Here is a 24,916-nt window from a genome sequence, read left to right as displayed (position 1 = left end):
CATACTATAGAATCACACTGGAAGTCATGGAGAAGCCCCCACAAACACTTTCAAGAGGAAATATTTTTGAAGTGTGGGCAATTAAGCCATGCACATTGAATCTGGGGACAAGGGGTTAATACTGTATTTAAACACAGAAACCCTCTGCTCGGTTGTCAGTCTTTTAACTGTGGCTAGGAGAAACCCAGTGTTAAAACTGCCATAAGGAATGCCATAAGGAATGCATATTTAGATGCACTACAGTACAAGCCACATTTTGCGTCCGATTCGGAGAATGAAACTAGTTGTTCTTGAGGTGTTCTGCAAATGAAAAGAGAAGCATTTGCTTAGTTAAATTGTTAACATTAATATTCAGGAGAGTCACATTCTTTAAGTTTCCCCCCTTCCCCGCTTTTTTTTGGGGGGGCAGCTTAGATAAGAACTAGTACATGCTCATGCATGCATACACACACATATCAGGAATATTAGTAGAAAAAACAGATGCTGTGAATATTGCAGGGCTTATCAGAGTAGAGAGCAGCATTATCAAGGAGGATTGGATGGCTTAGGGAATTGCTAATGAGCTGAGAGCCTTTCACTTCTAGGTCACTGGTTCAAACCCTCCTTGAGCCAGTAGAAAGTGAGTGTCGTGACCATCTGCTTACTTTTATGTTTCTTATATAGTGTCCTGTAGAAATGATTTTGTAACAAACCTTGCTTAGGGCAGAAAACGCTGCTTACCAGCTTCTCAGATATGCTGTTTCAAAACTAAGTTTGGGGTCATTGTCACTTTAGAACTACTTTGGCATTACTAAGTATAACCCTCTGCATCCATTCAGGCCAAAGGTTGAGTTTATGAAATACTAGGCATGGCATGCAATGTTCTAGCAAAAGAGATAGGGGTCAACAAAACAGAACTTTTTTAATGTAAGGAATTCATCATCTTCCCTATAACACAGAATAACAAAATGCCACGACTTTCTCTATCTCATCCCATCCTGACATTGTGAGGGCATCTTGACATTGTGATGTACTTTTTCACTGATTTTCTTCTCAAAGGAAACGACGAGTAAACATAGCAAATTACTTCTTCCTGAGAAAAAGGTTTTTTTTTAAAAAAACACAGTTTTTCACAATTTAGAACTTATTCTGTGAAAAATTTGCAAATGTTAGTTTTGTACCAAAAACTAACAAAAAATTATTCTGGGGTAAAAAAAAATTCTCTGTGCAGAAAATATTTTTGTGCAAAATTTGTCTATGTTTGATTGGCATAGGAAAAAAGAATTTTCTGGATAGGAAACAGCTCTTTCTGCACATAAATATTGCTTTGCGTACAGAAAATTCTGCTTCTGGCACAAAATAGTCACATGCATATTTGTGTAGAATAAAGTCTCAATTGCAGAGATTATCACTAATCCAGGATTTTTCTTATCACAACCTCTCAGCACTCAAAAACATGTTTTTTTTTCTCCAATATTTTGCTATATTCTATCCCATCACACAGTCGATTTGCTGAAAACAAAGGGAGAGGGAATCTAGACATGTTTTTTAAACATCAGGCACATCAAAAATGGCACACCTATTCCTGGCTATTTCCACATAACATCTAGTCAGATTCATAGTGGGATATGATGGCATTGCTTTGTGAAGTGGAAACTTGTGGCATGGCTACATCATGTCACACCATGACATTTTGTGTGAAGCAAATTGTTTCTAATCTGAAATTGAAACAAACAAAGACTGACTCAGACAGACACATTCTGGCACCTTTTTAATTGCATATTTATCGAAGTTGACATAGCTTGTGACAAGGTGCTAGCCTAGCAAAAATTGTGTGGAAGAGACCCTTATATGAATCAGCACCTCAATGTGACCCCTATTGCCATGACCAATGCATGTTCTATAATTACCTAGTTCCTTTTCTTTAACTATTATCATAGTGCACATCATAATAGTTGCTCATATAGTTGAATGGTGTAGAGATTCTAGCATGTAAAATTAGCGACCTCATCAGACGGGTAAAATTGCCTGTCCTACAACACTTCATTTGAGACACAGAGCCCATTGGCTCCCATCGCATGATGTTAGTCTACCTCCAGTGGGCTCCATGCCTCAAGTGAAGTTGAAGTGTTGTAAGAGGCAGTGCCAGCAACATGGGAGGCTTCCTATGTTGCATAGGAAACAACAGAGAGACAGGTGGCAATGTTTCCCCTCGCCATAGGATAAGGTGAGGGGCAAGACAGGCAATGTGGGTGACAGGTTCCCCCAGCCACCCACCAGGACCTGCCAGATTCATCACAATGTGTGGCAAATCCTGGCCCAAATCCTGAGTGTATGACCATTGATAACACCATGCAATTCTTATATGTGCTAGCTATCTGAAATGAACATCTCTGAAGGTGACATTAATTTTCTGATATATTCAGGTGTTTGTTACAATACCATCAATACCATCTAATCACAGCAACTTTATTGTGTTAGAGGATGTTATCAGTGCCAAAATGCTCTCCGTCTAAGCCAGGAGTGGATCCAAATGTTATTGAACTGAAGGTTCTATGGACCCTCACCATTGGCTATGATGGATAAGGATAATTGAAATTGCAGCCCAGCACCATCTGGAAAGTAACTTGACCAGCCATACTTAATCAAAATAAATCAACAAATAGCATTTGTATATTTTAAAATTGTATTGAAATGATTTTAATATTAGCCTCTTTGTGTCTCCTTTGTGGAGAGAAAAAGCAGGATATAAATAAATATCATCATCATCTCTTGACAATTCCAGTCTAAACTTGTAGAAGTAAATGCAACAGGTATTTTATATACTAGGCTAGAAAGTTTCCAAGTACACATAAATGATTAAATCAGGGCCTCAAGATTTCTAGCTGTATATTTTAACATGCCACTTGCCCACCTGCTCTTCTTAGGGAGTGTTTTCTTCACTCAAATTTGCAATGTAATTGACACTCCCAGGATTAATTTAGGCCAAGATCAGATTTCTCTGGTTTTAATTTGCTCTACCTTCTTTCAGACAATCCTTCACATGTCGGCAGTGTTTCCGTCACAATAAGAGTCCTGGATGTGAATGACAATGCTCCAGAATTTCCCAGGTTCTATGAGGCCTTTGTGTGTGAAAATGCAAAAGCTGGACAGGTAAGAAGTGAAGAAGAAAAAGGTGGGTGGGCAAAACCAACACCACAAGCTGTGCAGATACCTCACTTAATGGTCTTAGCCAACAAAGAAAGATAGAGGCTGGACTGGAGTATTTGAAGATCTGCTACACTGCACTCCAAGGAAATTTAAATGCAATATTAAGAAAATCAGAGTTATTCTTCCAGGTTTCTCCTGATGCAATACTGGTGAGGTCAAGTTAGACTGCAATAGGGTGATTCTCACAGAAGGCATAGCTCTACTTTCTTTTCTTAAAGGGAATTCCTTTATTAACAAATGCAACCAATTTTTATAATTTTCTTAGTGTAACAGACATCAGAGGAAAGGCCTCAAACCTTTTTATTTTTGTTTGTTGCCTTTGTCTGTGTATCACCTCAAAATACTCCCACTGGACTATTGACTCATTCCATTTCTTTAATGCGATTCTTAAATCAGGTCCTTTAATCTATAAAACAATCAGCTTTTTAAGTATTTCAGTTCAATTATTAGCCAGAACGTTATTCCTTTTCATCATTCAGTACAGCAAAAAATATAATGATCCTATGTTCTTGCACTCCCTGAAATAACCACAAGTTTCAAGGGAAGGACTAACCAGAAAAATAAAAGAATTGGAGTCTCAGGTGGAATATGAAAAATGCAAAAGAGTAATGGCTTTGCTGCTATCACCAATTCCCTCAATTTGTTCAAAAGTAACATCCTGGCCTTTGGGAATCAAAAAGCTGAGATATGATCTGCAAGGCTTTATAGCATTGGGATTTTCCGTTAGTAAATCAACCATCTTCTGAGCATCTTGAGATATGTCTCTTGCCTCATGTAAGTAAATTCCCATTTGGAGGTACGTTTGTTGTTCTGAGCCCAGTGAGATACTTCTCAAATTAAAATTCAGTATAAATTTATGCAATAAATTTGATAGAAAAGTGAAGAACTTCCAAAGGGGAGAGCAAAGGATCGTGGCTGAAATATTATGCTCTTTTGTCTTCCAGTGTTAATATTCAAGCATTGGTTGCAGGCAGGATTTGATTATGTTGCTGATTTGACATCGGGGTGAATCAGGTGGTGACCATCAGTCACGTCTTAGTCACAATGTGTGGCCTCTAATCCTCTTCAAGCACCAGACCCAACAACTGCTCAAATGACACCTCCTCCCAGGCTCAAAATAAGCTGCTGTAAACACAGTAGTTTGCACAACCTAACATATCTGTACACCTTTTTTAAAAACTCAGCTAGTTTCAAAACCAAAAGGGAATTGGTATAGGTTGTTGGAGGGAGCGGTAAATGATGCCTGCCCTTTTCCTTAGTTTAATACCTGCCCGCATTACTGGTTGGAATCTATAAGGGCCCTTCTACACTGCCATATGATCCAGAATATCAAGACAGATAATCCACATTATCTGCTTTGAACTGGATTATCTGAGGCCCCTTCCACACAGCTATATAAACACCACATTGAACTGAATTATATGACAGTGTGAACTCAGATAACTTAGTTCAAAGCAGATATTGTGGGATTTTCTGCCTTGATATTCTGTGTTATATGGCTTTGTGAAAGGGCCCTGAATCTACACTGCCAGATAATCCAGTCCAAAGCAGATAATCTGGATTTTATACAGCTGTGTAGAAAGGGCCTAAACTGTGCTCTTTCTTCATTAACACTCTTCTTTAGCCCTGTTTCACTTTTCTTTTATTGTTTAATGAACTTGGTAATGAATCTGTATAATGCATTTTAATGATTTTACTTTTTTAATTGTAACCCTTGTTGTTTATTTGTTGATAGCATCACATGATGCTTATGTGATGCCACCCTGAGTCCCCCTTTGGGGGGAGAAGGGTGGGGTACAAATGCATGTAATAAATAAATTCTGCAGGGAAAACAAGAAAAGAAAAACCCGGGACGCATCCAATAAAATTCACAGAGACATATCTCAAGATACTCAAAAGATGACTTGTTTATTATTTGAGAAAAATCAGCCCATGGTTCCTCTTTTTTCAGTAGACTACTTAAATTCAAAATTTGATCATAGAATAAAAATGTTGAGTCAGGACTTCCAGAACTATTTACATGGAAAATTAAAACTGCTCAGACATCGTGGTCAAGCCAGCAAGCCTGGAGTGACATCATCTCCCTATAAATTTAGATGGAGTTCTTTCCTGATCCTGTTATCTGTGCTACTCTCTGTTGGAGATGGAAGTGGATGAACTCAGGATGTTCTGCAGAGTTGTACTGTTGAAGTATGTATGGGCCACCTGAATATGTCCTTCAGTGAACTTGGCCATCTCAAGTACGGATTACTTTATCCATCTTGTTTATCCATTACTAACTACTGATTCCCCACAGCATTCTGATTGTCTCCATGGATCTCCGCTCCCTGTGCAAGATGTTGCTGTTGAAAAGCTAGTCTTGTTTTGTTTTCAATCTAATCTTTGAAAGCTGTTTTCTCCCTCCACTGGAGCTGTCATCAATCTCTTTGTTTTGCTCTTCTGTTCTACAGCTGATTCAGACAGTAAGTGCGGTAGACCAGGATGACCCACAGGAGGGACAACACTTCTACTATAGCTTGGCTCCTGAGGCAGCTAACAACCCCAATTTTACTCTAAGGGACAATCAAGGTAATTGAAGTGGACACCCATTTGTTTTGCTAACTAATGTCTTCTGCAATGAGTTCAACTTGAGCGGCTCTGGCTTAACACTACGTCATGAGATTGCCATTGCCAGTAATGCCAAGTGACACCTGCTTCTTAAAGGCAGCAATGCAATGACATATTATTTTACACTTTGAACAGTTACACAGAATTTGCGCCTGTGTACATATTTCCCAGTGACAGGTTCTTTTATTTGGAAGAAGTATGCCAATGCTATGCAAATCCAAGCCCTTGGTGTCATGCTGGGGGCATTGTTTGTGAATGGGATTCTGCTCAAAATGCTTTAAAGGTCAGGTTAAGAAATGGACTGGAGGGGTGATTGGAGGGTTATAATTTTGCTCATTTTGTTTATAGAAAGAGTGGGGGGGGGCCTTCCACATAGCCATATAACCCAGAATATCAAGGCAGAATAACCCACCTGCCATAACTGAAATATCTGAGTCCACACTGCCATATATCCCAGTTCAAAACAGATAATGTGGGAGTTTATTCAGCAGTGTAGAAGGGTCCAGAGAAAGCGGGAGGGAGAGATCCTAAAGCAAATAGAATGACATTTTCTTAATATTTTACTTGTTTCTTTTCCCTCCTTGCTATTTGCTAATGTCTCCTCAATTTAATTAAAATGTAAATGACTTCATATGGAAGGATGTCACATAGGTAATAGGCAGGGTTTTGTTGTTGTTTTTAAGGGGGATAGACTTAGAGGGATGATTTTGCAAGAGGCCACAAGGAACCACAAAAAACTGGATACAGAAGGTTTAGGAAGTTTTCCAACATTGTAGAGAGAAATATATGTTCTCATCTTAGAGATGACAATAAGAATTTAAGAGAATCAAAAAGTTTGATATATTAAGATTTGTGTAACTGGATCAGACCAATGAGGTTCTCAAATAAAAACTACTTGAGATCTCAACACTCTCATACAAGCCATATACTTGAGGATCAGCTAAAATGAGGCTTAATTTAGATGTTACCTAAAGGAAGAAAAGTTGCCAAAACATGGGACCACATTACTGTTAATATCTGTATCAATCTATATAGGAAGTGAAACTAATTTGACTTTGGCTGTGACCCCATCCAGACAGCCCCTTTATTGTGGAAACTTCCGCAATAAAAAGGGGGCTGTCCAATTAATTTGGCACAAACCAGGAAAACCTTCTTGGAAGGCACGAGATAAATGCACTATTTCTGGTGTCTGGACTACAGTCCAGACACTATTCCCACAGTTTACCGGGCTAAATAAGGAGTGTTTTAAAAGAACACAACTTTGAAAGACAATAATGTCGTCTCACATCAACATATTATAGCTGGAAACTGCTCATATCAGTTATTGGGAAACAGCTGCCAAGTTTTCCAGGGCATTGCCTTGTTACAACACACTCTGACCTTGTCTTCCTCTTTTGAACAAGCATTGCTGATGAAGTTGAAAGAAATCATTGCTGCAACCTTTGGTGATCCAGGCTCACTTAACCCTGGAGGCATCATGCTAGAAAGAAAGAGAATGAAAGAGAGAGATGGAGAAAATTCTCAGCATCAGATGTTCTTTTATAAAATCTCAGTCCATTTCAGTCAATGTATAGGGTAATTGCGAGTGACAGCAGTAACTACGTTGCTATGCCTTGTTCTTCATTGTCAAAGTAGTCTTCAAGTACATGCATTCTATCAGTGAGAAGAACAGCATCTTTGAGTCTTCTTCAAGAGAGATAAAGTAGAGTATAAATAATAACAATTTTACACATGCATTTACTGATTACTCCAAAATTTGAAATTGTCCTCATGCGTAGCTGAGATAGCAATACCCTTGCTTTCTGATGGTTCAATGTACAAAAACTTTGTTTCATGCACAAAATTCCTTAAAATATTGTATAACATTACCTTCAGGCTACATGTATAAGGTGTGTATGAAACACAAATGAATTCCATGTTAAGATTGGATCCCATCTCCAAGATAACAATCCACACATTCCAAAATTCAAAATAATCAGAAGTCCAAAGCACAAACACTCCAAAATATTTTGAACCTGTACTACTTTTGTTGGAGTGCATTTTACAATTTTTCTTCTTCATTATCAGTAAGGTTGTGATTCTAGCTCACACTGACAATCTGTCTATGTATCTAAACCAGGGGTCCTCAAGCTAAGGCCCAAGGGCCAGATAAGGCCCTCCAAGGTCATTTACCCGGCCCTCGCTCAGGGTCAACCTAAGTCTGAAACGACTTGAAAGCACACAACAACAACAATAAGAACAACAAACCTTTCTCATCAGCCTAAAGCAGGCCCACACTTCCCATTGAAATACTGATAAGTTTAATATTTATTAAAATTATTCATTTTCATTATTGTATTGTTTTTTAGTGTTTTTTGCACTAAAAATAAGATATGAATAATGTGCATAGGAATTCATTCATGTTTTTTTTCCAAATTATAATCTGGCCCTCCAACAGTTTGAGGGACTGTGATGTGGCCCTCTCTTTAAAAAGTTTGAGGACCCCTGATGTAAACAATGTTTAAGGACCTCATCTTACAAGGGGGGAAAGTGGGTGGAAACATCTTCAAGTGGCATTCCATAGTGTTCCATCTTTAAAGAAGATGGAAAATTTGCTCACCCCATCACATAGGTTTGCCTCCTCCCATTTCTAGCTCAACCATTCACTTCATTTCCCATCACACTAGTGGATGTTGACTTCTCCCACTTCATAGGGACCAGCACACTTTTAACCACTTCTTTCTTCTGTTTTTAAACCACTAATGGTGACAGAAGGAGCATTGAGGAACATTAGCTGACCAACCACATAAACACCCACATTGAAACATCACAAAATGTAGTACAAATGGGCAAATCTGCCACTTCCCATCATAAGGGGAAAATACACATTTTTTACATGCAAAGAGAGAAGTGGAGTTGATTCCTCCACGTCTTTCAAATCCTACCATTTCTGCATGCTGTCTTGTAGAAGCAGGTCTTGTACCTTTTGATGGAATCTATGGAATTCCATCTTTGAAGTGCATAGAAACAGAAAAAGACCTCCATCTGATGAGGTCCTTTGACAGATATTTGTGGATGCATCACATTTTTGTGGTTGCAGCCTAAAGAAGGATCCATTTCAGTGTAGTATTTTACAGATAGGATGGTTGCTACTCATATTGCTTCTGCTCTGCAATGGCCACTTCTGGCATGGGTTGTTTCTACTAGATCTCTGGATAAGCCCTATGGGCAGCATCAGTTAAATCAATAACCTGATATACCAAAAGCATGTGTTTTTATGTGGCAGCTTTGTCCTAGCACTCTTCCTCTATCTCTTACCCTCCTCTACCTGCACAACTTTTATTCTCCATTTCCCATTGATCCCAACTAATATGGCATTTGGTCGAGATCAGGGGAGCTGAAAACATCTAGAAAGCACCAGCAAATGAGTACAGTCATATGGAAACATATCACAGCAGAAGCTGCTTCTCTGTAGTGTGTTTTATTCAGCTATGTGGATATGTTAAACATAAAGTACACCTACTGTTCATGCCATTTGAATGTGAAAAGGCAGTTCTCCCCTTAGAGATGTGACACAGCAAGGGCTTTTACCTAGACCTGTTAGGAGAGAAATGAGAGTGCTTTAGATTTGTGACATCCATGTCTTATCCCATCATGTTACTTGCAAACAATACTTATGGCATCAAGTCACTCTGGTAACTTATGAGACAAGCACAAATAAGATTTGGCACAAATGCATTGCACTTGAATTGTCAATTTGTCAACAAGTCTGGAAATTTCCGTAGGGGTGATCTGGATGCCTGCCCTGTCATCAAGCTAGTCAAAAAAAGTTAAAAGGGTGGTGAAAACATATCTATTGCTGGAAAAATTAACCTTCTTGAAACCAGCAAGATTGGATCATTTATCATTTTTCTCAGTGAGAAAAACTAAAAGCAGCAGAAAACTAGTCAGTAAATCAAGCTAAATGCCAATCAAACCTACTGTGTGTCCATCTAACTATTTGTATGTTTATCTATCATCCACTTAGCTAGCTCTATATTCTCCAAAGCGTAGGGGCAGCAATAATTTATTTTAGGTTTAAAAGAGTAATGTCATACAGTTTGAATTTATGAAATGTTTTCATTTTAATTTAATCTCTTTTGACCTCTTCACACAGGAGTTTTCAGCCCAATTTTTAGAGTTGTCAATGGGGCCTACTGAGCATCATCAGACAATGCTCAGCAGGCCCTGCCCACATTCCCCCTGAAGTGGAGGGGAAGCATCACAAGACACTTCCTCCTCCACAATGGAGAGGAAAGTGTCTTTTCATATAGCACTTTCCTCCCCTTTTCCCCATACGATGGGAGAAAGGACGACGGGGCAACACAAGTTGCCGCCCTTTCTCCCATCTGATGAAGACAGGGAAAAGGTGTCATCGCACATTTTCATGTCCTGACCATATGATGGGAAAAAGAGGGAGGATACCTGGGCCCCCATGAGGCACCCCACATGCCTTCCCTTTCACCAGCAAAATGGCACAGCCCCAGTGGCCATGTGAAGAAGTCCTTACTCTCTCCTTTATTATTGCTGCCCTCTTTTCTTTGACTGCCTCTCTTTTTTGATCCAATCCATACTTAATCTAATAATCTGGAATGGAAAATGAAATGTATTTATCGTGTCAGACGTGAATTGAGAATACAGTTATAATGTACAAAAAAGACCACAAACAAAGTTAAAACTTGGTATTAGGCTAAATTTCCTTTGACCAGAAGCTGGACACCTGGATTGCCTCTGGTGTCGCTGTGAGAAAGTCCTCCATTGTGCACGTGGCGTGGTTCAGATTGCATTGGACTAGGTGGTCTGTGGTTTGCTCTCCTCCACATTTGCATGTTGTGGACTCCACTTTATAGCCCCATTGGCTCTGCATCTTGTTGTCCCAGAGCACAGTCTGTTCAGTGCCTTCCAAGTGAGAAAGTGAGATAACATAATTGGACGTGTTAATAATTATCTTTTTATCAGTATTAACTCTATAATGTTTGAATGGTTAAACTATAATAATAAAGAGAACAAAGAGTAAGACACTTCCATGACATTTAGGGGACACAATATACTGACATTACATTTATAATGTTCAGCTGTTACACCTCTGTCTATTATTGCACTATTTATAATTATGTATATTTCCCAAAGCACCGCATTTCAAAATACACTAAAGCCAAGTGGTAAAAAATAACTTCCAACAACAAGAAAATGCTTAGTGTACCAGAGAAAATAATCACACTTGTCTGTTAAATTCCAGAATTAGATCTGAATTATATACACCAAGAATTTCTGTCCAGTAAGGGGATCTACCGTAAATGCATAAACTAAATGGCATATACAGATTATCTTCCATGTATCCCAAAATCCCTGGGGTAAAGAGGAATGTATTCATTCCTAGGGCTTAGTGAAAACATAAATACTAGATTCTGTATTCAGTTTGGAAGCTATGTCAGCAACTTGGTTCAGTCCAGATCATTCTGGACCCAATTTGAACTGATCTAGATTCAGAATCACCATCCAGCTTTGGAAATCCAGGTCTCCAGCTTTCCCCCATTGACTTGGGTTGAAAAAGAAAGCATTGCTTTAAGATTGATTTTTGAACCCATAAAATTTGGGGTCTGAAAATTGGAGATTGACGCAGCCAAATATCAAATAATCAAGTGCAAGCTTTTTATTTTGTTTCTAATCACATATAAATGTTGCTGGGGGTTTTTTGACAGTGCTGTATCTTGGCAACTTACGCTGCTTTTCTTACAGCATTATTCCACAGAAGGACCAGTCAACTTAATCAGTTAACCTTTAACTGAGATATATAATAATGATAAGATAATTAAATGACATTTGCAGAGAGAGTGCATATGCTTTATTCTACCAGCAGTAAAATTTATAAAGAGACAAAATAGCAAATAATAAGAAGGCAAGATTAGGGGATTCAACGAAGCAAAAGTAAATTGAAGAGACTTACAGCTTTATCCCATTGGCCACCAGAATCGGCACAGATTGCGGTGACTCTGGTGCTGCCTGGCAGGGGAACCCATCACCTACGTCCTGCATCCCCTGACATACTCCAAACCCATCCCATGGGGGGGGGGGGGAGCATCCACCATCTGGCTTCCCCCCATTGATCCTTCCCTCTAGTTGATTGTTTTTTACATGGCAAATAAATATTGGGTTCTTTTTGTTTATATTATTCTAGACAACACTGCTTGGATTTTAACCAGGAGATCCGGCTTCCGGCAGCATGAGCAGAACACCTTTTACCTTCCTGTCCTGATAGCTGATAATGGACGACCCATGTTGAGTAGCACGGGGACAGTAACCATTCATGTCTGCAGCTGCGATGACAAAGGTCTTGTGATGTCCTGCAATGCTGAGGCCTATGTGCTCCCTGTGAGCTTGAGCAGGGGAGCCCTCATTGCCATCCTTGCCTGTATCTTCGTCTTACTTGGTAAATACATATGCCAGTTCCTGAATAACACCATCTCTTCTTGGGGCTCAAAAGGAAAGGCTACCAGGCTTAAGGGCCATATAAAGCAGCACTTAGGAAATAGACAAGAAGTTGCCAAGAAAGCTGTGTCCTCCTGAAAAAAATGTTGAGAGACAGTTAACATTGCTTTAGGATAAGACTGTATTAACCATGGCCTTCTAGAAGTGGTTAGTAGTTTCTGCAACCCTTGCCAACATGACTAAAAAAAGTGATAGGGGTAGAAGTAGTACTGGTAGTTCACCCACACATGGTTCCCCATCACAGTTCCCATAGCAATGGGCAAAAATTAAATTGGATAAAGAGATAAAATCTTTGCCCACCACATTTCCTTTAGTTGGTTGACTAATTTAGTTGTTTGTATTGTCAGAAGCTTTCATGGTCAGAAACATTGGGTTGGTGTGAGTTTTTCAGGCTGTATGGCCATGTATGACCAGAGTATTCTCTCCTAACATTTCGCTTGTATTTGTTGTTGTTATGTTTTGAAGTCATTTGTGTTGACTCTCTCAAGTTCCCACTGATTGTTCTGTTCAGAACTAAAATGTAAACCTATATCATTTCTAATTTGTAAAAAGTAATTTCCCAAGCTGTGAATGTAACTATCCAGCACTCACTCTTTACAGCACAGAAACAGGGAGCTGCTGTTGCCAGGTTAAAACCTGCAAAAATGCATTGCATTCACCAGCCCATCAATCCTGACATTCTTCAGAGCCAGTCCTTTGACTGAAAGACTCAGTGACATTGACTGGGGAGGAGAAGGCTCTTTTATTTATTTATTTATTTATTTAAAAAACTCTTTGGTTTTTTTTTTACTTCTAACAGTGTTGGTGCTGCTGATCTTATCCATGAGAAGACACAGGAAGAAGCCTTACATTATAGATGAAGAGGAGAATATCCATGAAAATATTGTCCGCTACGATGATGAGGGAGGTGGTGAGGAAGATACAGAGGCTTTTGACATTGCTGCCCTGTGGAACCCTAGAGAGGCCCAAGTGGTGATGAAGAACAGACAGGACATGATGCCAGAAATTGAGAGCCTTTCCAGATACGTGCCTCAGGCCTGCACAATGGATAGCAGTGTCCATAGCTATGTGTTGGCCAAGCTCTACGAAGCTGACATGGACCTCTGGGCTCCTCCCTTTGACTCACTCCAGACATATATGTTTGAGGGGAATGGCTCAGTGGCTGAGTCTCTCAGTTCCTTACAATCCGTGACCACGGACTCTGAGCAGAGTTATGACTATCTGACAGACTGGGGGCCACGTTTTAAAAAGCTGGCTGAAATGTATGGCGCCACAGAAGGGAGTGGGGCGCTTTGGTAACCAAGAAAGAAAAGGCCGGGTACTAAGAGTACTCAGGTGCAGCGGCCATTCCGAATTGGTTCTCATCAGCTCGGGGGACTGGGATGAGGTGGCCTCCAACAAATAGCAATACGGTGCTTGAGGGAGAATGCAGAAGTGGAGTGCGGATAAACGAATGCTCTCTCTGGATCAGCTTTACTCAGTTACATTAATCTACATTTGTAAACGGTGACAAACAGAAAAGGGGTGGGGGAAGTTATTTCCTGGGTGTGGATTTAGTTTTGTTTGTTTTTAATGGCTACACTTGAACCCATCACTCCTGGACTTAGAGTGCCATTATCATCTTTTGCTGATCTTTTCTTCTTCTTTACCAATACACACATACACAACATCTTAATAAGTTTCTTACAATTGGGGGCCACGACCCATAATTTTCAGTTTGCAAGGAAATTGTCTGCAGAAAGCCTTCCCCAACATGGATGATACCCTGAAAAATAATTGTATGTTGGCAAATTCAAGACGGCATAAAATGGAACAAAAAACAAACAAACATGAAACCAGGGGTTCAATCACCAGCAAGAGGCCTATAGCCCTTCTATAGGGACTGACTTTTTGCCACCTTGCTTAGCAAAATTATTTCATTGGTGAAAATGTGAGGACTGAAGGAAAAGCACTGAGTTGCACTCAGTCAAATAATACCTGACCTGTGTGTTATATTCATTAATACTAGTATATTGATGCAAATTGAACCTCTCTCCTCAGCTCTCAAAAGTATGGTTCCAGTTTAAACCAGAAAAAAATGCCTCTTTTTGCACTGTAGATTTTTCTTCCATGTGCCAAATGTGAAAACCAGATGCTACCAATCAAAGCCAAATAGAGTTCCTTAAAATCCAATAACACTGATATTGATAAGGGGTCAGAGGGGCTTTCCCAAGGATATGAGATCAAACTGAGGGAAGTTTACACTGTAGGTAATCTACTTGAACAAATGCAGTATTATAGAGGAATAAATGGATGTAATAAATATTCCATATATAAGTTTTGTATATTTGTTAATAATTTTGGTAATAAATATCATGTACTGGAAACAGTACAGTATCTTAGAACCTCTTTTAATAAAAGTTAAATTGAAGGAAAACAAATCTGGAGGTGATGTCTTATGTATTAGGCCCAAGAATTAAAGATCTGTGTACCTTAGACCATCATTTTCTCTTTAGCATTGCTTTAACACAGAGTGCATCTACACTGTAGAATTAATTAATTTATTATTTATTTATATTTATTTATTTACTGCGCTTATATACTGCAATTCTCAGCCCAAGGGTGTACAACATTGCGGTGTACAACTCATTGCGGTGTACAACATGGAAAAACAAGAGCAAATTACAAAACATAATGTAAAATAATCCACAATTCATCATTATCAGAAAAACATCTTATCAAAACATCAACATTACTACAAAAGCCATTCCGAATCGTCTCATTGTCAAACCCACAATCCGATATCATTTCCGTTGTTCCATTCCTATGGTCAAATTATCAGTCATTGCACTTCTTGATCAAATGCCTTCTTAAACAGCCAGGTCTTTAACTTCCTGCGGAATATCAACAGGGAGGGGGCTAGCCTGATGTCCATGGGAAGGGTGTTCCACAGCCGAGGACCCACCACCGAGAAGGCCCTATCTCTCGTCCCCACCAGCTGTGCCTGTGACGCAGGCGGGATCAAGAGCAGGGCCTCCCCAGAAGATCTCAAAGTCCTCATGGCCTCATAGGCCGAGAGGCGGTCAGTTAGGTATTTTGGGCCGGAACCGTTTAGGGCTTTTATGCAGTTTTGACACCATTTTAACTCAATGCTATTAAATCATGGGAATCATAGATTTACAAGCTAAGGAGTGCTGATGCCTTACCAAACCACAACCCCTAGAATTCCATAGAACTGAGCTATCACAATTAAAGTGGTCTCAAACTGCATTACAGTGTAAAGCCAGCCTATGAGAGAGAGACTAAGGGACAGCTTCAAAACAGTTTCCAGGGAAACTTTGGAGGAAATGAATCAAAACATTGTTGAAGGCTTTCATGGCCGGAATCACTGGGTTGTTGTAGGTTTTTTCGGGCTATATGGCCATGTTCCAGAGGCATATTCTCCTGACGTTTTACTACCTCTGAGGATGCTTGCCATAGATGCAGGTGAAACGTCAGGAGAATATGCCTCTAGAACAGTGGTTCTCAACCTTCCTAATGCCGTGACCCCTTAATACAGTCCCTCATGTTGTAGTGACCCCCAACCATAACATTGTTTTTATTGCTACTTCATAACAGTCATTTTACTACTGTTATAAATCATAATGTAAATATCACATATGCGAGATGTATTTTCATTCACTGGACCAAACTGTGCACAAATACCCAATGCACCCACATGTAAATGCTAGTGGGGCTGGGGGAGGATTGATTTTGTAATTTGGGAGCTGTAGTTGCTGGGATTTATAGTTCACCTATAATCAAAGAGCATTCTGAACTGCACCAGCAATTGATTTGAACCTAATTTGCCACACAGAACTCCCATGACCAGCAGAAGACACTGGAAGGGTTTGGTGGGTATTGACCTTGAGTTTGGGAGTTGTAGTTCACCTATATCCAGAGAGCACTGTGGACTCATGCAATGGTGGATCTGGACCGAACTTGGAACAAATACTCAATATGCGCAAATGTGAACATTGGTGGAGCCTGGGGAAAATAGACCTTGACTTTTGGGAGTTGTAGTTGCTGGGATTTATAGTTCATTATAATCAAAGAATATTCTGAACTCCACCAACCATAGAATTGGCTCAAACCTCCCACATGGAATCCCCATGACCATCAGAAAATACTGTGTTTTCTGATGGTCTTTGGCGACCCCTCTGACACCCCTTCGCGACCCCCTCAGGGGTCCCGACCCCCAGGTTGAGAAACACTGCTCTAGAACATGGCCATATAACCCGAAAAAAACCTACAACAACCCAATGAATCAAAACATTTTAATGCCCTTACTTAGTTAATTGCATGAGAGATTTTCCCAGTAGCAATTGCCTGATCACTTGCATTTGGACTGAGGACACAAAAGCTCCTTTTAAGACAACAAGAAAACAACTGAAACATTTGAGGCCCATTAGTTTTATTTCTACATATATTCATTATTTATTTATTTGTAGTTTTGCTTCTGCGCCCTTTAGCCAATAAGACTCCCAAAGTGGCTTTCAAATAGTCAATTGATGCTTCCTTCCCTGAGGCTTGCCATCTAAATAAAACATGGCACACACAAGGGAAAAGACAGAGGCAGAGAAGAAGGCAAAAAGAAGTTCAGCAGTAGCTAAGTTCCAGCAGAATGGATTTGTATTTGGCTGCTGGTTTTATTCTCCCTTTCAGTACCATAGGTATAACAGTTAGATTAGATGGATGGGCTCTCACCAGCATAAAGCCCAAGCAAATTAAATGCATGCCAGGATGAAGAGACACAAGCTTTCTACATACATGGAAATACATGGATACATGGAAATGTAACCGGGACTTTTTTTGTGTCAGGAGCGACTTGAGAAACTACAAGTCATTTCTGGTATGAGAGAACTGGCCATCTGCAAGGACATTGCACAGGGGATGCCCGGATGTTTTTGATGTTTTACCATCCTTGTGGGAGGCTTTTCTCATGTCACTGCAGGGGGAGCTGGACCTGACAGAGCGAGCTCATCTGCGCTCTCCCCGGATTCGAACCTACAACCTGTCGGTCTTCAATCCTGCAGTGCCGGCACAAGGGTTTAACCCACTGTGCCACTGGGGGCTCCTAACAGGGACATATGATGTTGCCTTCTACTGAGTCATCATATTAGTCCATCTTGCTCGTCATGGTCAACTTTGATTGGCATCAGCACACCCAACGTTTCAGATAAGATTTTTTTTAGCCCTCCCTGTCAATCATAGAATCACAGAGTTGGAAAAGACCTTATCGGCCATCCCCCTGCCAAGAAGCAGGAAAATTGCATTCAAAGCACCCCCAACAGGTGGCCATCCAGCCTCTGTTTAAAATCTTCCAAAGATGGAGCCTCTACCACACTCCAGGGCAGAGAGTTCCACTGCTTAACAACTCTCACAGTCAGGAAATTCTTCCTAATGTTCAGGTGGAATCTCCTTTCTTGTAGTTTGAAGCCATTGTTCCACATCCTAGTCTCCAGGGCAGCAGAAAACAAGTTCGCTCCCTCCTCCCTATGACTTCCTCTCACATATTTATATATCTGGATTCATTAAACCACTAACCAAATCCCATCCTCATTAGTTTCACACAAAAACCAGACATTATTGGGTGTATTCAGGAGGTGGTATTTCTTTTGTCATGCTCTCAAATGCCCTCTGCAATTCTATTTCTCCAACTGAACAGCAATCTGTGAAGCTATTGTTCTATTTTATCATTTTTCTTTCAGTTAAGATACTATCTTGATGATTTTAAAAATATATAATTTTAATTGTTTTGAAGATATAAATTTTCTTGTGACCCTCAGCTATGATTCACTTGCAATTTATCAACCTTATTAGCGATATGAAGACAATATTTAGCAGCTAGTAACAGTGAAGTGAATACACAGCCATCATGCCCAGCTGAGGGTGGTATAAATGGAGTTCTGCCTCTGGAATCATTGAGCATGCATTAGTGCATTAAAGTATAAAGAATAGTTCACAAATGCGCATTGAACAATGCAATAATGTCAGGGGATCTCAGCCATATACATTGGGCACTTATCCATATGTTGTTGCACTACGTTGGCATTCAGTTGGATAATGCAAGCCTATGTATTGTGCCTGCAGATATTTATGCTACACTGAAGTGATGTAGGATCTGGCTGAAAATTTTACAGGCACACAACTAGCTCACTCTCATTTAGTACTGAAATAATTACCACTTTGGTTGACTTCTCCTTCTCTAGTACATGTATTGTCTGGTCTAAACTACTGAAAACTCTCTTTTTTTCCTCTAAAAATTAGAGGAGTGATTGATGTCTTTACTTTTTAACAAAACTCCCTTTATTTAACTTTTTTTGTTTGTGTCTGCCTGTTTTTATTTATAGTCAGACATCCCAGCATGGTGTGTGGGTATACGTGACCTACATATTTACTCACATTTTGGGTTTGTAAATCTCCCAGCAACAGTGGCTTCCAATGGCTCTTGGAGAATATGCCTAATTAGTAGGAAATAACTAACACAGTTTATCAGTCCTTTGTGAGCTCAAGACTGTAATCCGTTAGACCTCCTTTTACAAGTGGAAATTTTTAGCACATTAAAGACCTCATCAGATGCAGGTTTCCTCTCCTCCCTCCCATTTCTACACACTTCATAAACAGTTTACAGACAGAGTCCCACAGAGTCCATATGACATTAAACTACTTGTGCCGGGCTTCCATGGGATTAACAGCGCCTAATTCACATGGAAATGGCAAAATGTGCTTAATTTAACATGGGATGAGATCTGTCACATTCACCCATGTTAGATTGCTTTAGTATTTAAACCATGTGATTTTATTTAAACGATGTGATTTTCCTCCTACACTAGATTGGTCAGCTACACTATATAAGCATGACTGTCCTCTGTTATAATTTAATTGAGTAACCTATGTAACTATACAAGTAACTAAACTGCAAAATAACAATCACACAGCACAGAAGTGGTCTTATCGCTATATCATTCCCAATATAGTTTTGTTGTTGGGTGCCTTCAAGGTGTTTCTGACTTTTGGTGAGCTTAAGGTGAACCTATCATGCCATTTTCTGGATCTGAGAGTGTGAGATCATCCAGTGAGTATCCATGACCAGGCAGATTGGAAACCCTGACCTCAAAGTCATAGAGCAATGTTCAAATCTCTGCATCGCATTAGTTCTCCACAATATAGTTATGCCTCTGTTATTGAGGATCAAGAATAAAATACTTCTAAGTCTGGCTCACACTGGATGATCAAAAATATGGAGATGGGCACATCGATCTATTCAGAGGTGAGTCCCATTGCTATAAAGGGATTTAACTCCCATTTATGGGTGCAAAGGAATGAAATTGCAATTGTGGTTCTTTCTTAAATACATTTGCCATATATGTGTTCTGTGGTCCGCTCTGAGACCCCTTCAGGGTGAGAAGAGAGGAATATAAATACTATACATAATAATAAATAATAATAGTAACATGTGAGAGTGTGCATTCCTGTGATGGGTCTACCAATGAGCACTGATGCTCCTTTCTCGCCAGTCTTGCATGATACTTTAACGGGCATCATGCAAGATACTTGTCAGAAATTGTACAATTTCAGTATAGATCTACTTTGCTGTTGCTGTATTTGCTCCTTTCTAAAAACCTTGGATTTCCACATTTCAAATGCGTGTTACTTCCCCCCTCTTTTTATATATATATATTTTTAAGAATGAGGAATGGGCGGAGACTACACTCGCCCATGTGTAAGATCAGAATATGGATGGTTTTGTCAAAAAAAACCTGTCAAAATACATTGCATTCAATGAGGTTTAAAATATTATCCATTTTCATTATAAATGCAACTGAATGAAATGCTATGATAAGAAGACGATTTACCCTGCCTTACCCCACTCATGGGATGAGGTCCTAAGTTTCCATTGTGTTAACCCTTATATTAATAATAGACAGGGGCGGCTCGTCCATTACGCGAAGAAAGCGGTCGCAGAACAATTTTTTTTGCCAGGGGCGCAGAGGCGCCTCTGTAAATGCCCCTCAACCGCCACTTGAGGAGCGCCCCCTAATCTCACAATAGCCCTAGCAGTCCGGGGGGAGCCTCGGCTTTCTTGCCTCACTGCCGGGCGATCCTCTTCCCAAAGGGGCAGGGCCCTTGAGCCTCGCCTAGCCCCTCTCGTTCCTGCTCCACCTGGCCACCGGGTGCACAAGCAGAGCCAGCGCTCAATCGTTCTCCATGTTCAATCCCTTCCCCATGACCGGCTCCCTTTCCCAATCCCCTGGCACTCCACCCGCCACCTCTCCTTTCCCCAATCCGCAGGTGGGCCAAGGGCCGGAGCCGCTGCGCCTAGCCGTCTTCGGGTCCAGAGGCGTGTCTGAAGACCCCAGCGTGTGCACCAAAAGTCACCTCTTCTCCTGACTTTCTCTTCAGCCATTGGGACCAAGAGAGAGTGAGAGAGAGAGAGAGAGAGAGCCCCTCCGGCTGGAGGTATCTCCCAGCTCCGCTCCCTCCTTTGTTTTTGTGCCTACCTTCAGGAAAGGTGGGCATCTCCACCTCTGTCTCTCTCTCTCTCTCTCTCTCTCTCTTGGTCCCAATGGCTGAGGAGAAAGTCAGGAGAAGAGGTGACTCTTGGTGCACACACCGGGGTCTTCAGGCACGCCTCCGGACCCAAAGCGGGCCAGGCAAGGGAGCAAGTGCGGCAAGTGTAGTTACTGGGATGTATAGTTCACCTACAATCAAAGAGCATTCTGAACTCCACCAATGATGGAATTGAACCAAATATGGCACACAGAACTCCCATGACGAACAGAAAATATATATCAATGATTCGTTGGGGGGTGCCAAAATACTGTTTGCTTACCATTGAAAATTACCTAGGGCCGCCTCTGATAATAGAACTAGGAGAGAAAATGGCATCTAACATTTTGGTCAACATCACCATCTCACAGTGGCATTGGTGAAACCTTCAAAAGTGTGCTTTGGGGAGTTTTAAGTTCCAATTTTCCATAAACCCACAGTTGCTGAAGATAATTGGATTTTCTCCACAATCCTAAAATATGGAATGACATTCAGATCTTTATCCTAGAGTTATGGATATACAACCACTCAATATTAAGTAACTATTCAGTCTTATTGTGAAACTATATAAATTCCACCTCAGCGCAGCAACCCAAATGTGTAAACAAGTCTGTTTGATCAGAAGTATAATCACTGTTATAACTCCTTGTTTCAGCTTCACTCTCTGGCAGCAGATTAGTGGAAATATCATCCTCCTTGCACCTTGATCAGAAGCTGTAGAGATCTATTTTGCTCAGTCAATCTGTTGACTTTGAAGGTCGGTGGAAAAACTGGGACTGGAGACATTACATTTACACTGTAGAAGTACTGCAGCTTGAGACCACTTGCACTGCTATGGCTCAAAGCTATGGAATCCTAGGAGTTGTAGTTTAGCAGGGCATTAGCAGTATTTGGCAGAAAAACTGCAACTCCCATGATACCATACTATTGAGCCATGACAGTTTAAGTGGTATCAAACTGCATTAATTCTACAGCATAGATGTACCCTTAATTATACATATGTAGCTGATATAGAATATTGATTATGTTAACTAGGAGCCCGTACAACTATGCTTGGTCAATGATGTGATGCAACACTTATTTTCTTTCCAGCCTCACATTGTAAATTGTTTGGGAGAGAATGGCATAAAAGAGTCAGAATGTCCCTAAAATGCCTTTTATAATATCTTTTAAAAGTTTCTAGAATATTTTATGCAATACAGCTAACAAGTAGGGCATTCTTACCATTGCTTATTAAACTTTCAAAAGTTTTACATTCATTAAGCCACTAAAATAATGTCTATTCAGCAAAGGAATAACTTCTTGAGATCCCATATCTGTTATAGAGGCAGACAGGAAAGAGCAAATACAAGGATTTCTGGGTTGTTGGTCTTCAAACCTATTTTGCACAAGTCAATATTTCAGTAAAACAAACTGTTCAGGACAACTATAACCATTCTGTCCAGACTTGGAAATTGTCAAGGGTTTTGTGTTGTTCTCATGCAAGAGCAATGCCGTGTTCTTGCAGAAATTACTGCTGAAGAATGACCATTTGGGGGTCATGGTACTGGCAATCAGCATGTCTGTATAACTAGGAAAGCTTCTATCGTGCTCGTCTCATTTATTCCAGATGCAGTAATGATGAGTTTGCCATTTTATTTTATTTTTAGAACAGTGTCGCATCAGTATATTCAAAGGCAGCAACTGCTACCGAACAGCTGTTCCCCCTAAGGAAATGAATTGCAACCACACAAAAGGTCAGACAGGGATTTTTCTCTTTACTAGAAACTATATTTGAATGCAGAAGCACTGAAAATTGCAATGTTTTGACACACATGGTAAGACTGAAATGGAAGAAAGACCATTTTAAGAATACATTTCTTATAAAGTGTTCTAAGCAGTCATTGCATATTCTTACTTTGATTCACTTGCTGTCCCCATCTCACCCGCCTCTCCCCGAGAATCCTACTTTCATTCATTTTCAGATCACTTATGGCAGAAGAAATACAACCAAATATATTTCATAGATGAAATGCTTTTTGTTGTGTGGTGTTACAGGCAATGCGGTTATTTCAGGACTGTGGTAGCTTGGATTCCTCATTTAAGTCTGCTTGCTCAGGTAGGAGTGGCAGTTATTAGAATATGTTGTTGAAGGCATTCATAGCCAGAATTACTGAGTTGTTGTAGGTTTTTCGGGCTGTATAGCCATGTTCTAGAAGTATTTTCTCCTGACATTTCGCCTGCATCTATGGCATCTGAGGTTGTGAGGGCCTGAATGCCAATCCTCTAATCCTCAGAGGTTGCTGATCCTCACAACTTCTGAGGATGCCTGTCACAGATTCAGGTGAAACGTCAGGAGAAAATACTTCTAGAACATGGCCATACAGCCCGAAAAACATACAATAATGCAATTATTAGAATGAAAATATTCCATAAAATCAGAGATCTGTGGTGGAGAAATGTGGCCTTCAAGGCCTCCTTTTACAGCCCCAAAAACTGTCAGAACTAACCATTCTTAATCGAATCCCTTGAGCTATATAACACTGAGGTTCAAATATAACACTGAGGTTCTCAGGTGCCGATTTCTACTGTAGATAATGGTCTACCATAATTCTTAAGGACCAAACTGTGTGGAATACCTATCACACTATTTACATAGCATTACTTTTTTCATGTTCATCATCTTGGATATAGCATGGTTTACTCAGTGACTGGTCCTAGGACTATAAAGATGTGTTTCATTTTCAAATCTGGTTACTGTAGCACATGTCTCTGAATACATTCCAATGTGAGAAAGAGATATTCCATTGTATGGAATATGCAATACCAATGTATGGAATATGCACTCCGCTGATCCTGACGCAGAGGACCAATTACAAGGAGCAAACTTTTGTGGGAATGGCTTGACCACTGCAACAATTGAATGTGGAATGATTCCATACATTATGTTCACGCTTGACACCAAAAATAATTTCCAAGCAACCTATTCTGTTCCCACTTGTCTATTCAAAATGTATAATGGGGAGAAGGGTCTCGCAATTAGGACCTGAACTAAAGGAAAAAAGGGAAAAAAAGGCAAATAAGATGAAGAAGGGAGTGACAGAATGAGGAAACCTGGGGGATATTAAAATAATGCACAAAAAAGTATAGACTTATTACAAAAGAGAAAAAACTTCAATTCCTGAGTATACTAAAGCTATCAAATACTAGAAGAATTGGGGAAGGCAAACTCTGGTTGAACACAACCAAAAACAGTTGTTAGGAAGTGGGGATACACTTCAATGAATCATAGAATCATAGAATCATAGAGTTGGAAGAGACCTCATGGGCCATCCAGTCCAACCCCCTACCTTCGTATAATGAAGATTTAAAACAATTTGAAATATAAAACAATAAAATAATTCAAACATGCTAAAAACATATTAAACCATCAAATAGGTTAAGATTAGGGTTTAAAGTTTAGTTTAAAGCCATATGCATCTTGAAATAAATTAATTAGGCCTCAAAGTGTTTAGTTAAAACAACACTTTTACTTGGTGTCAGAATGAAGCAGTATTGGTGCAAATTAGGCATACAAAGGGAGATCATTCCATAATCGTGGTACCAGAACTGAGAAGGTCCTTTTGGATTTTAGATTTTGATTCTAATCATGTCTTCACTCCTTGTGTCTCTTTGCTCTTATAGTACACCATGAGTCCATAGTCTCCAGTTTTCTTTCTCACATCTTCCCAGAATATAATGAATGCAGTAGACTATCTGATGTCTTTCCACTGCTTTGGGGAAGGGCTCCATGGTTCTGCAGAGAACATTTTGTGCTCAGGGATCTATCAAGTACAAAAGGATTATCCATAATTCTGAAAATAGTATCTAAAAGGTGAGGAGAATGTGGAATAGTTGGCTGCTTGTATCATAGGATGACTGTTACAGACAAATTCGCAAACGGAAGGGTTATAAATTACTCTTAATAACTTATATTGGGTGCCCTACTCTGCTATTTCAAAAGTACTCTGAAAACATGTATATAAGAATTATTATTTTGGAAATCAGGAGAATGGCTCCTCTA

General features: G+C 39.9%; 1 protein-coding gene across 3 annotated transcripts in view; it reads left to right on the top strand.

Moving 5' to 3' along the window:
- CDH20 (cadherin 20) overlaps positions 1-14,723 on the top strand; it is a 241,467-nt gene extending 226,744 nt beyond the window's left edge. For all 3 annotated transcript variants that reach the window (XM_060774698.2, XM_067467530.1, XM_060774699.2), the window contains exons 10-13: positions 3,011-3,132; positions 5,640-5,757; positions 11,993-12,244; positions 13,103-14,723. In XM_060774698.2, the coding sequence (XP_060630681.2) occupies positions 3,011-3,132; positions 5,640-5,757; positions 11,993-12,244; positions 13,103-13,602 (992 nt within the window). In that variant the 3' untranslated portion in view covers positions 13,603-14,723. The remainder of the gene's footprint in view (positions 1-3,010; positions 3,133-5,639; positions 5,758-11,992; positions 12,245-13,102) is intronic.
- Positions 14,724-24,916: the final 10,193 nt, after the last annotated feature.

This window comes from Anolis sagrei, chromosome 4, assembly GCF_037176765.1.
Source record: "Anolis sagrei isolate rAnoSag1 chromosome 4, rAnoSag1.mat, whole genome shotgun sequence".
Taxonomy (NCBI): Eukaryota; Metazoa; Chordata; class Lepidosauria; order Squamata; family Dactyloidae; genus Anolis; species Anolis sagrei.
Note: the sequence above shows the minus strand (reverse complement) of the source record. Positions and strands in the feature narration are given on the sequence as shown.